This window comes from Babylonia areolata, chromosome 6 (genome assembly GCF_041734735.1).
Source record: "Babylonia areolata isolate BAREFJ2019XMU chromosome 6, ASM4173473v1, whole genome shotgun sequence".
NCBI classification, from domain to species: Eukaryota; Metazoa; Mollusca; class Gastropoda; order Neogastropoda; family Buccinidae; genus Babylonia; species Babylonia areolata.
This window is the reverse complement of record NC_134881.1, coordinates 55,334,023-55,349,438: the sequence shown is the minus strand read 5'-3', so window position 1 is coordinate 55,349,438 and position 15,416 is coordinate 55,334,023. Positions and strand designations below refer to the sequence as shown.

Here is a 15,416-nt window from a genome sequence, read left to right as displayed (position 1 = left end):
CTCAACCGCTATAATCAGCATGTCTTGTAGTGTCTCAACCGCTATATTCAGCATGTCTCGTAGTGTCTCGTAGTGTCTCAACCGCTATAATCAGCATGTCTCGTAGTGTCTCAACCGCTATAATCAGCATGTCTTGTAGTGTCTCAACCGCTGTAATCAGCATGGCTCGTAGTGTCTCACCATGTAATCAGCATGTCTCGTAGTGTCTCAACCGCTATATTCAGCATGTCTCGTAGTGTCTCGTAGTGTCTCAACCGCTATAATCAGCATGTCTCGTAGTGTCTCGTAGTGTCTCAACCGCTATAATCAGCATGTCTTGTGGTGTCCTGACCGCTGTAAACAGCAGGTAGGTTTTCTTTCCCTTCTTTCTTTCTTTTCTTGACGACAATAAAATGGGCGGAGTCATCCGTGCCCCAGGTCACGTGGCAGCAGTGTCCAGAGTGATGGTCGACCCGCAGGTCGGACACACCGGGCCTGGAACAGATACACACAGACTGCTCGGTTAGTCTGACACGTCAATGCTTTCAGTTAGTGTCTGACCCGTCAGTGCTTTCAGTTAGTGTCTGGCACGTCAATGCTTTCAGTTAGTGTCTGGCACGTCAATGCTTTCAGTTAGTGTCTGACCCGTCAGTGCTTTCAGTTAGTGTCTGACCCGTCAGTGCTTTCAGTTAGTGTCTGACCCGTCAGTGCTTTCAGTTAGTGTCTGACACGTCAGTGCTTTCAGTTAGTGTCTGACACGTCAATGCTTTCAGTTAGTGTCTGACACGCCAGTGCTTTCAGTTAGTGTCTGACACGTCAATGCTTTCAGTTAGTGTCTGACACGTCAGTGCTTTCAGTTAGTGTCTGACACGTCAATGCTTTCAGTTAGTGTCTGACCCGTCAGTGCTTTCAGTTAGTGTCTGGCACGTCAATGCTTTCAGTTAGTGTCTGGCACGTCAATGCTTTCAGTTAGTGTCTGGCACGTCAATGCTTTCAGTTAGTGTCTGGCACGTCAGTGCTTTCAGTTAGTGTCTGACCCGTCAGTGCTTTCAGTTAGTGTCTGACACGTCAGTGCTTTCAGTTAGTGTCTGGCACGTCAATGCTTTCAGTTAGTGTCTGACCCGTCACGTCAGTGCTTTCAGTTAGTGTCTGACACGTCAATGCTTTCAGTTAGTGTCTGACCCGCCAGTGCTTTCAGTTAGTGTCTGACACGTCAATGCTTTCAGTTAGTGTCTGACACGTCAATGCTTTCAGTTAGTGTCTGACCCGTCATTACTTTCAGTTAGTGTCTCTCTGACACGTCAATGCTTTCAGTTAGTGTCTGACACGTCAATGCTTTCAGTTAGTGTCTGGCACGTCAATGCTTTCAGTTAGTGTCTGACACGTCATTACTTTCAGTTAGTGTCTTCGTAACAGGAAATGGAAACGGGAACACACACACACACACACACACACACACACACACACACACACACACACACACACACACAGAGACAGACAGACAGACAGACAGACAGAGACAAAGAGAGTGGCGGAGGGACAAACATCTGCAAAGAAAAGTTGTTTCCCTTGGCCAATTCTTGGCCCAGAAACCAACAGGATTATAACTAGAATATCACGACTGCGCGCGCGCGTGTGTGCGTCCATATATTGAAACCCACACCACACACACACACCCGCAACACTGACACCCTCCCCTAACACTGACCCCCACCACCCGCCTCCACCCCCAACACTGACACACACATCTTCCCCACCCCCATATATTGAATCCCCCACCACACACTCCCACCCGCAACACTGACACCCCCCTACCCGCAACACTGACACCCACCACACCCCCAACACTGTCACCCCACCACTACCCCCACCCCCAACACTGATACCCACCCCACCCCCAACACTGACACCCCCCTACCCGCAACACTGACACCCACCACACCCCCAACACTGTCACCCCACCACTACCCCCACCCCCAACACTGATACCCACCCCACCCCCAACACTGACACTCCACCCTCACCCCCAACACTTCACCCCACCCTCACCCCCAACACTGACACTCCACCCCACCCCACCCCCCAACACTGACACCAACCACTACCCCCACCCTCACCACTGACACCCACCCCACCCCAACACTGACATCCACCACTACCCCCACCCCCAACACTGACACTCCACCACTACCCCCACCCCTAACACTGACACCAACCACTACCCCCACCCCCAACACTGACACTCCACCACTACCCCCACCCCCAACACTGATACCAACCACTACCCCCACCCCCAACACTGACATCCACCACTACCCCCACCCCCAACACTGACACTCCACCACTACCCCCACCACTACCCCCACCCCCAACACTGACATCCACCACTACCCCCATCCCCAACACTGACATCCACCACTACCCCCACCACTACCCCCACCCCCAACACTGACATCCACCACTACCCCCACCACTACCCCCAACCCCAACACTGACATCCACCACTACCCCCACCCCAACACTGACATCCACCACTACCCCCACCCCCAACATCCACCACTACCCCCAACCCCAACACTGACATCCACCACTACCCCCACCCCCAACACTGACATCCACCACTACCCCCACCCCCAACACTGACACTCCACCACTACCCCCACCCCCAACACTGATACCAACCACTACTCCCACCCCCAACACTGACACTCCACCACTACCCCCACCCCGAACACTGATACCAACCACTACCCCCACCCCTAACACTGACATCCACCACTACCCCCACCCCCAACACTGACATCCACCACTACCCCCACCCCCAACACTGATACCAACCACTACCCCCACCCCTAACACTGACATCCACCACTACCCCCACCCCCAACACTGACACTCCACCACTACCCCCACCCCCAACACTGACACTCCACCACTACCCCCACCCCCAACACTGACATTCACCACTACCCCCACCCCCAACACTGACACTCCACCACTACCCCCCACCCCCAACACTGACACTCCACCACTACCCCCACCCCCAACATCCACCACTACCCCCACCCCCAACACTGACATCCACCACTACCCCCACCCCCAACACTGACACTCCACCACTACCCCCACCCCCAACACTGACATCCACCACTACCCCCACCACTACCCCCCACCCCCAACACTCCACCACTACCCCCACCCCCAACACTGATACCAACCTCTACCCCCACCCCCAACACTGACATCCACCACTACCCCCACCCCCAACACTGACATCCACCACTACCCCCACCCCCAACACTGACATCCACCACTACCCCCACCCCCAACACTGACACTCCACCACTACCCCCACCCCCAACATCCACCACTACCCCTACCCCCAACACTGACATCCACCACTACCCCCACCACTACCCCCACCCCCAACACTGACATCCACCACTACCCCCACCACTACCCCCACCCCCAACATTGACATCCACCACTACCCCTACCCCCAACACTGACACCAACCACTACCCCCATCCCAAAACACTGACACCAACCACCCCCACCTCCACCACTGACACCAACCACCCCCACCCCCAACACTGACACCCACCACCACCAACACTGACACCCATATCCCCCATCACTGACCCCCCAAACCCCCCCCCCCCCCCCCGCCCCCACACACGCTCACTGACCGTTGAGACTGAGCACGCTGCTGGTGGGTGGGAGGAGGGCGGGGGTGGACACAGCCCTGTGGAGGAAGGGGGCGGGGGAGACCCTTGCAGAGCGGACAGACGCCTTGAAGGAGGAGGTGGTGGTGGGGAGAGGCTGGAAGTGGCCCAACGACCACAGCTCCCCAGAGTCCCCCTCCCCTGGCTGGGTGAATGAATGAATGAATGAATGAATGAATGAATGACTTTTCTGTGATTAATGAGGGAAGTGGAATATAGGCAAGGACGGGTTGTGTGTGTGTGTGTGTGTGTGTGTGTGTGTGTGTGTGTGTGTGTGTGTGTGTGTGTGTGTGATCCAGACCTCAGGACTAAGAAATTCAACAATCAAACGAAACAAAATAAAACTACAATAATGCTACTACTACTACCACTACTACTGCTACTGCAGCTGCTGCTACTACTACTACTGCTAAAAAAAAAGAGAATTAGTTAATATTAAAAAGAGAAAAAAGAAGAGAGAGAGAACAAAATAATATAGCAAGAAAGACAAATACAAATACTAAAACGGACACTTCACACTAGCACACAAATTAATACACTTGCGTATACATGAGTATATAACCATCCCTACTCTTAAGAATAACAACAGCAATAATAACAATAACAACCACAACAACCACCACAACAATACTACTACTACTACTAATAATAATAAGAAGAACAACAACACTACTACTACTACTAATAAGAACAACAACAATAATAACAGCAATGACAATAACAATAAAAATGAAAATGATAATCATTATTGTCATAAAAACAAGATAACAGTAGATGGTATTTTATTCTTCACATTTCCTGTTTTAAGGACAGTGGCACTGTCACTAAGGACGACTCACGTCATGGCTGCTGGGGGTGGAGTCGTGGGGGGTGACCCAGGCGGCGGCGGGGTCGGCACGTGCGAGGCGCGCGCGGCCCGGGCTGAGGTCACGCAGCTTCATGAGGTGCAGCACCTGGGAGGACAGGGCAGCCAGGGTCTCCTGAACCACCTGAAGACCGCCGCCACTGCCCACAGGCACAGGGCGAAACGTCGCTACAAGTGATGTAGAATTATTTCCAATGGGCAGGGGAAGGGGGGCGGGGGGGAGGTGCGTTTGGTCAAGTAGGGGCTCTTGTTTCTCTCTGTCTCTGTCTCTCCCAGGGCGGCTTGAACTACCTGAAGACCGCCGCCACTGCCCCACAGGCAGACACAGGGCACAGGAGGGATAGGGGTGGGGGAAATATCGATATAAGTGATGCAGAATTATTTCCAATTAATTATTTCCAATGGGGATCTTGGGGGGTGGGGGGGATGAGGGGAGTGCGGGGGTGGGGGGGAGGGCTCTTGTTTCTCTCTCTGTTTCTATCTACCTCTCTGTCACTCTGTCTGTCATTGTGTGTGTGTGTGTGTGTGTGTGTGTGTGTGTGTGTGTGTGTGTGTGTGTGTGTGTGTGTGTGTGTGTGTTGTTTAGTTTTACATCCAGCCACCGCTGCGAACAGGGTCTACACTTACAGAATGCTGACTAAAGGCATGAGACTAAAGGCATAAAACGTAAGACTAAAGAACATAGAAAAGGCATACGCGCGCGCGAGCACACACACACACACACACACACACACACACACACACACACGCACACACAGATAGACAGACAGACACACACACACACACACAAACAATCAGAGATACACACACACAAGACACCCACATAGACACACCCACACCCAGCCACCCACCAACCCAAACACACACATACACGCACCCTCCTAGTCCCTGCACTCCCCCTCGCCCCCTCCCCCTCCCCCCTCCGACCCCCTCGCCCCGCCCTCCACACGCATACACAACAACAACAACAACAGCAGAAGGACACAGCACTCACGTGGTCATGGCGTCCTGTTTGAGAGCGGCGAAGTGGGCGTTGGGTCTGACGGCCCTCTTCTTGCTGTGCTCGTCATACAGAGGCCCGTGTAGCGACTGGGTGAACTGCTCCTGTGGTTTGTTTAGTGCAAGGCCCCGCATCAGCACACCACTACACTCACACTCACACACACACACACACGCTACACTAACACACACACACACACACACACACACTACTAACACACACACACACACACACACTACTAACACACACACACACATACACACTACACTAACACACACACTACATTAACACACACACACACACGCACACACACACTACATTAACACACACACACATACACACACACACACGCATGCACTCACACACACCCTCACACACACACACGCACACAATACTACACTAACACACACACACACACACACACACGCACACGCGCACACACACACGCGCGCGCGCGCACACACACACACTACACTAACAAACACACACAGACAGACAGACACACACACTACACTAACACACACACACAGACACACACGCACGGACTCACACACACACAGACACACATACTACACTAACACACAGTGTAATGTGTGTGAGCGTGTGTGTGGGGGGGGGAGAGGGGAGCGAGAGGGGGGGTGTAGTGCAGCGTAGTGGGTGTGTGTGTGTGTGTGTGTGTGTGTGTGTGTGCGCATGCGCGTATGAGTATATGTAAATGAATGAATGAATGACTATGTACGTGTCTAGGCGACCTTGCAGCGATCAACAGACCCGACAGCAGACAGGGAAGGAGGCGGAGAGCTCACCATGAGGACAAAGTTGGTGGGCCCCACGCCCGTGACGATGACGGATAGAGGGAGAGAACTGGCTTCCACAAGCAGCTCCACTGTCTTGTCTATGTCGTTGATGATCCCGTCCTGGCTAACACAAATGATGATGATGATGATGATGATGAGGATGATGAAAATCTAATGACACAATCTGATGTTCATGCTGTCGTCATCAATCGGTCATCACTATGATCATCACCATCGTCGTTGTCATAGTCATCGTAATCATCATCACTGTCGTCGTCACTATCATCATCACAACCATCACCACCACCATCATCATTGTCGTCATTATCATCATCATCATCATTGCCACCATTGCCATCATCATCACCATCACCATCCTCCTCCTCACCATCACCTTTTCACCATCATCATCGAGTCATCACCATCACCACCACCATCATCATCACCACCACCATCACCATCACCACCATCATCACTATCACCACCATCATCACCATCACCACCACCATCATCACGATAACCATCATCACCATCACCACCATCACCATCATAGTCATCGTCATCATCATCATCACCACCATCTCCATCACCACGATCAACATCATCACAATCACCACCACCATCATCATCATCACCACAACCACCATCATCATCACCATCACCACCACCACCACCACCATCACCACCATCACCACCACCACCACCATCACCACCACCATCACCACCACCACCACCACCAGCACCACCACCACCACCACCACCACCACCATCAGCACAGTGCAGTACAGGTGAAGCAGGGAGGCACTGACAGTGATGACCAGCAGCACGAAGTACTGCCGGCTGTCGGGGCCGTCCTCAGGCTGAACCAGCTCCACTGTCCGCCGCAGCACGGGAGACACGTAGGTGGGGCCCGCGAAGGTCAAGGACGGCAGGATGCTGTGGTACGCCTCTTCTACGCCCTGTGACCAGATGGGAAAAAAATGTCACCCTTCCACTCAGTCCCCTCCAACACAAACACACACAAACACCTTAATTCATTTGACACAGATAAGCAAAATATCCCACCCCCCACCCCCCGCATTCTCCCAACACCTCCGACACTTTAATACCCGTCACCCCAACCCCCGACACTCTTCCCCTTGATATCAGTGACCCAGATGAACACCCCCCACACACCTTGATATCAGTGACCCAGATGAACACCCCACACACTCCACACACACCTTGATACCAGTGACCAGATGAACACCCCCCACACACCTTGACACCAGTGACCCAGATGAACACACCCCACACACCTTGATACCAGTGACCCAGATGAACACACCCCACACACCTTGATACCAGTGACCCAGATGAACACCCCACACACTCCACACACACCTTGATACCAGTGACCCAGATGAACACCCCCCACACACCTTGACACCAGTGACCCAGATGAACACCCCCCACACACCTTGACACCAGTGACCCAGATGAACACCCCACACACACCTTGATACCAGTGACCAGATGAACACCCCCCACACACCTTGATACCAGTGACCAGATGAACACCCCACACACCTTGATACCAGTGACCCAGATGAACACCCCACACACCTTGATACCAGTGACCCAGATGAACACCCCACACACCTTGATACCAGTGACCCAGATGAACACCCCACACACCTTGATACCAGTGACCAGATGAACACCCCACACACCTTGATACCAGTGACCCAGATGAACACCCCACACACCTTGATACCAGTGACCAGATGAACACTCCACACACCTTGATACCAGTGACCCAGATGAACACCCCACACACCTTGATACCAGTGACCCAGATGAACACCCCACACACCTTGATACCAGTGACCCAGATGAACACACCCCACACACCTTGATACCAGTGACCCAGATGAACACTCCACACACCTTGATACCAGTGACCAGATGAACACCCCCCACACACCTTGACACCAGTGACCCAGATGAACACACCCCACACACCTTGATACCAGTGACCCAGATGAACACCCCACACACTCCACACACACCTTGATACCAGTGACCCAGATGAACACCCCACACACTCCACACACACCTTGATACCAGTGACCAGATGAACACCCCCCACACCTTGATACCAGTGACCCAGATGAACACCCCACACACTCCACACACACCTTGATACCAGTGACCCAGATGAACACCCCACACACCTTGATACCAGTGACCAGATGAGCACCACACACACCTTGATACCAGTGACCAGATGAACACCCCCCACACACCTTGATATCAGTGACCCAGATGAACACCCCCACACACCTTGATACCAGTGACCAGATGAACACACCACACACACCTTGATACCAGTGACCCAGATGAACACCCCCACACACCTTGATACCAGTGACCAGATGAACACCCCCCACACACCTTGACACCAGTGACCCAGATGAACACACCCCACACACCTTGATACCAGTGACCAGATGAACACCCCACACACCTTGATACCAGTGACCCAGATGAACACCCCACACACTCCACACACACCTTGATACCAGTGACCCAGATGAACACCCCACACACTCCACACACACCTTGATACCAGTGACCCAGATGAACACCCCCCACACACCTTGATACCAGTGACCCAGATGAACACACCACACACACCTTGATACCAGTGACCCAGATGAACACCCCACACACCTTGATACCAGTGACCCAGATGAACACCCCCCACACACCTTGATACCAGTGACCCAGATGAACACCCCACACACCTTGATACCAGTGACCCAGATGAACACCCCCCACACCTTGATACCAGTGACCCAGATGAACACCCCACACACCTTGATACCAGTGACCCAGATGAACACACCCCACACACCTTGATACCAGTGACCAGATGAACACCCCCCACACACCTTGATACCAGTGACCAGATGAACACACCACACACACCTTGATACCAGTGACCCAGATGAACACCCCCACACACCTTGATACCAGTGACCAGATGAACACCCCCCACACACCTTGATACCAGTGACCAGATGAACACACCACACACACCTTGATACCAGTGACCCAGATGAACACCCCCACACACCTTGATACCAGTGACCAGATGAACACCCCCCACACACCTTGATACCAGTGACCAGATGAGCACCCCACACACCTTGATACCAGTGACCCAGATGAGCACCCCACACACCTTGATACCAGTGACCCAGATGAGCACCCCACACACCTTGATACCAGTGACCAGATGAGCACCCCACACACCTTGATACCAGTGACCCAGATGAACACCCCACACACTCCACACACACCTTGATACCAGTGACCCAGATGAACACCCCACACACTCCACACACACCTTGATACCAGTGACCAGATGAACACCCCCCACACCTTGATACCAGTGACCCAGATGAACACCCCACACACTCCACACACCTTGATACCAGTGACCAGATGAACACCCCCCACACCTTGATACCAGTGACCCAGATGAACACCCCACACACCTTGATACCAGTGACCCAGATGAACACCCCACACACTCCACACACACCTTGATACCAGTGACCAGATGAACACCCCCCACACCTTGATACCAGTGACCCAGATGAACACCCCACACACCTTGATACCAGTGACCCAGATGAACACCCCACACACTCCACACACCTTGATACCAGTGACCCAGATGAACACCCCACACCCCACACACCTTGATACCAGTGACCAGATGAACACCCCCCACACCTTGATACCAGTGACCCAGATGAACACACCCCACACACCTTGATACCAGTGACCCAGATGAACACCCCACACACCTTGATACCAGTGACCCAGATGAACACCCCACACACTCCACACACACCTTGATACCAGTGACCCAGATGAACACCCCCCCCCACACCTTGATACCAGTGACCCAGATGAACACCCCACACACCTTGATACCAGTGACCCAGATGAACACTCCACACACCTTGATACCAGTGACCCAGATGAACACACCCCACACACCTTGATACCAGTGACCCAGATGAACACCCCACACACCTTGATACCAGTGACCCAGATGAACACCCCCCACACACCTTGATACCAGTGACCAGATGAACACCCCCCACACACCTTGATACCAGTGACCAGATGAACACCCCCCACACACCTTGATACCAGTGACCCAGATGAACACACCACACACTCCACACACCTTGATACCAGTGACCCAGATGAACACACCACACACACCTTGATACCAGTGACCAGATGAACACCCCACACACTCCACACACCTTGATACCAGTGAACCAGATGAACATACCCCACACACCTTGATACCAGTGACCAGATGAACACACCACACACACCTTGATACCAGTGACCAGATGAACACACCCCACACACCTTGATACCAGTGACCAGATGAACACACCCCACACACCTTGATACCAGTGACCAGATGAACACTCCACACACCTTGATACCAGTGACCCAGATGAACACCCCCACACACCTTGATACCAGTGACCAGATGAACACTCCACACACCTTGATACCAGTGACCCAGATGAACACACCCCACACACCTTGATACCAGTGACCAGATGAACACACCCCACACACCTTGATACCAGTGACCAGATGAACACTCCACACACCTTGATACCAGTGACCCAGATGAACACCCCACACCACACACACCTTGATACCAGTGACCCAGATGAACACACCACACACACCTTGATACCAGTGACCAGATGAACACTCCACACACCTTGATACCAGTGACCAGATGAACACCCCCCACACCTTGATACCAGTGACCCAGATGAACACACCCCACACACCTTGATACCAGTGACCCAGATGAACACCCCACACACCTTGATACCAGTGACCCAGATGAACACCCCACACACTCCACACACACCTTGATACCAGTGACCCAGATGAACACCCCCCCCCCACACCTTGATACCAGTGACCCAGATGAACACCACACACACCTTGATACCAGTGACCCAGATGAACACCACACACACCTTGATACCAGTGACCCAGATGAACACCACACACACCTTGATACCAGTGACCCAGATGAACACCCCACACACCTTGATACCAGTGACCCAGATGAACACCACACACACCTTGATACCAGTGACCCAGATGAACACCCCACACACCTTGATACCAGTGACCCAGATGAACACCACACACACCTTGATACCAGTGACCCAGATGAACACCACACACACCTTGATACCAGTGACCCAGATGAACACCCCACACACCTTGATACCAGTGACCCAGATGAACACCCCACACCCCACACACCTTGATACCAGTGACCCAGATGAACACCACACACACCTTGATACCAGTGACCCAGATGAACACCCACACACACCTTGATACCAGTGACCCAGATGAACACCACACACACCTTGATACCAGTGACCAGATGAACACACCCCACACACCTTGATACCAGTGACCAGATGAACACTCCACACACCTTGATACCAGTGACCCAGATGAACACCCCCACACACCTTGATACCAGTGACCAGATGAACACTCCACACACCTTGATACCAGTGACCCAGATGAACACACCCCACACACCTTGATACCAGTGACCAGATGAACACACCCCACACACCTTGATACCAGTGACCAGATGAACACTCCACACACCTTGATACCAGTGACCCAGATGAACACCCCACACCACACACACCTTGATACCAGTGACGCAGATGAACACACCACACACACCTTGATACCAGTGACCAGATGAACACTCCACACACCTTGATACCAGTGACCAGATGAACACCCCCCACACCTTGATACCAGTGACCCAGATGAACACACCCCACACACCTTGATACCAGTGACCAGATGAACACTCCACACACCTTGATACCAGTGACCCAGATGAACACACCCCACACACCTTGATACCAGTGACCAGATGAACACACCCCACACACCTTGATACCAGTGACCAGATGAACACTCCACACACCTTGATACCAGTGACCCAGATGAACACCCCACACCACACACACCTTGATACCAGTGACCCAGATGAACACACCACACACACCTTGATACCAGTGACCAGATGAACACTCCACACACCTTGATACCAGTGACCAGATGAACACCCCCCACACCTTGATACCAGTGACCCAGATGAACACACCCCACACACCTTGATACCAGTGACCCAGATGAACACCCCACACACCTTGATACCAGTGACCCAGATGAACACCCCCGACACACCTTGATACCAGTGACCAGATGAGCACCATACACACCTTGATACCAGTGACCCAGACGTCCTGGTGGAGGGGAAAGCAGTGTGAGGGGGTGGGGTCCCCTGGGGACAGCTTGGCCCCGAAGCCGAAGACGGCCACCCTCTGTTGGAGGTCATAGCGACACAGCACCCCGCCCACAGCCTCCAGGGCGTTCAGGTACTGGTTGTTCTGCGGGGCGAGCAGCGCGCGCGCACGCGCACACACAGAGATATAAACACACACACACACACAGATATAAACACACACACACATAAACACACACATACACACACACAGACATAAACACACACACACACACACATTCATACAACCACAAACGCACGTATACAATTGCACACACACACACACGCGCGCGCGCGCGCACGCACACACACATTACACACACACACACACACGCACACATACACAAATTCAGACAACCATAAGCACACATATTTTATTGCACACACACACACACACACACACACACACACACACACACACACACACACACACACACACACACACACACACACACTCACTCACACACACACGGTGATAAGTAACTCCAGGGAGAGCTGGACAGTACAAGGTCTTCAGAGAAGAAGCCCCCTTCAGTCAAGTGTTTCGGCCCTTAACTCCTTACACTCTGAGGGGGCCGGGCCGCACCCAGGTCATGACTCCTGGATGCCCTTGTATTGCCCCCCACACACTGTTCAGAACTGAGAGACAGAGAGAGAGAGAGAGAGAGAGAGGGAGGGAGAGAGAGAGAGAGGGAGGGAGAGAGAGAGAGAGAGAGAGAGAGAGAGAGAGAGAGGGGAGAGAGAGAGAGAGAGAGAGAGAGAGATCTGAACTTTTAAATGTATGGCCACCGACCTGTATACTTATGGTTACACGTGTTGTACACACACATTATATAAAACTCAAACATTGAGCAGGATGATCAACAAAACTGAGAAAGAGAAAGAAAGTGGAATGATGGCCTAGAGGTAACACGTCCATCTAGGAAGCGAGAAAATCTGAGTGCGCTGGCTCGAATCACGGCTCAGCCGCCGATATTTTCTCACCTTCCACTAGACCTTGAGTAATGGTCTGGACGCTAGTCATTCGGATGGGACGATAAACCGAGGTCCCGTGTGGAGCATGTACTTAGCGCATGTAGAAGAATCCACGGCAACAAAAGGGTTGTTCCACTTCGATAGGGAAAAACTAAATAAAACTGCACGCAGGAAAAAAATACAAAAAAAATGGATGGCGCTGTAGTGTTGCGACACGCTCTCCCTGGGGAGAGCAGCCCGAATTTCACACAGAGAAATCTGTTATGATAAAAAGAAATGCAAATACAAATAAAAAAAAGAATAAACTGATAATATAACCAAACTAAATAACAAGCTAAGTGTAATTTGAGAGAGAGAGAGAGAGAGAGAGAGAGAGAGAGAGAGAGAGAGAGAGAGACAGAGAGACAGAGAGATTTGGTGTGTGTATTTCGTACCCTTTTGGCCTGCATGTTATGTAGTGACAGGGACTCTGTAATAGCACCGTTTGAGGCCTGAAACATATGCATCTTATCATCATCAACACCATCATCACTATCATCATTCGTCATCATCATCAACGCCACAACAACCGTCATCTCCATCATCATCATCATCAATGTTATCACAACTCCGTCACCACCACCACCATCATAACTAGCGTCATCATTCTCACCATCATCGTCATCATTATCACCATCATCGTCATCATTATCACCATCATCGTCATCATTATCACCATATCATCATTGTTACCACATCCTTTTTCATCATTCTCTTCGTCGTCATGTCCATTCTCTGCACCATCAGCGAGACACAACAAAAGGAACGACACTATAACATTCTGCCCCATGAGAAGGCGCCATCTGAGAATCATGGTTTGAGTGTGCGTGCCAGCTGTCTGGGCATCCGTTCGTGTCTTAACTCGTCTGGGCTTCGGTCGCTTACATCACAGCTCGCGTCACTCGGTTGATGCGAGTTTTTGTTCGCGGAACTGATTATAGTTTTAAACCTCTTGATGGGATACCCGATGTATGTTACAGTCTACTGCAGTTCATTATTTCTGTACCTGGATGTGTCTGTAAGTGGAAACAGATCTACCTGATGTATATTACAGTCTACTGCAGTTCATTATTTCTGTACCTGGATGTGTCTGTAAGTGGAAACAGATCTACCTGATGTATATTACAGTCTACTGCAGTTCATTATTTCTGTACCTGGATGTGTCTGTAAGTGGAAACAGATCTACCTGATGTATATTACAGTCTACTGCAGTTCATTATTTCTGTACCTGGATGTGTCTGTAAGTGGAAACAGATCTACCTGATGTATATTACAGTCTACTGCAGTTCATTATTTCTGTACCTGGATGTGTCTGTAAGTGGAAACAGATCTACCTGATGTATGTTACAGTCTACTGCAGTTCATTATTTCTGTACCTGGATGTGTCTGTAAGTGGAAACAGATCTACCTGATGTATGTTACAGTCTACTGCAGTTCATTATTTCTGTACCTGGATGTGTCTGTAAGTGGAAACAGATCTACCTGATGTATGTTACAGTCTACTGCAGTTCATTATTTCTGTACCTGGATGTGTCTGTAAGTGGAAACAGATCTACCTGATGTATATTACAGTCTACTGCAGTTCATTATTTCTGTACCTGGA

The 15,416-nt window shown here is 51.5% G+C and overlaps 1 protein-coding gene across 1 annotated transcript in view; it reads right to left on the bottom strand.

Annotated features, from left to right (window-relative positions):
* Positions 1-212: 212 nt before the first annotated feature.
* LOC143283459 (copine-9-like) overlaps positions 213-15,416 on the bottom strand; it is a 37,211-nt gene continuing 22,007 nt past the window's right edge. The window contains exons 13-20 of the mRNA XM_076589697.1: positions 14,209-14,265; positions 12,738-12,905; positions 7,176-7,325; positions 6,376-6,486; positions 5,564-5,673; positions 4,544-4,709; positions 3,669-3,849; positions 213-474 (exon numbers count right to left, since the gene is read on the bottom strand). Coding sequence (XP_076445812.1) covers positions 419-474; positions 3,669-3,849; positions 4,544-4,709; positions 5,564-5,673; positions 6,376-6,486; positions 7,176-7,325; positions 12,738-12,905; positions 14,209-14,265 — 999 coding nt within the window. The 3' untranslated portion in view covers positions 213-418. The remainder of the gene's footprint in view (positions 475-3,668; positions 3,850-4,543; positions 4,710-5,563; positions 5,674-6,375; positions 6,487-7,175; positions 7,326-12,737; positions 12,906-14,208; positions 14,266-15,416) is intronic.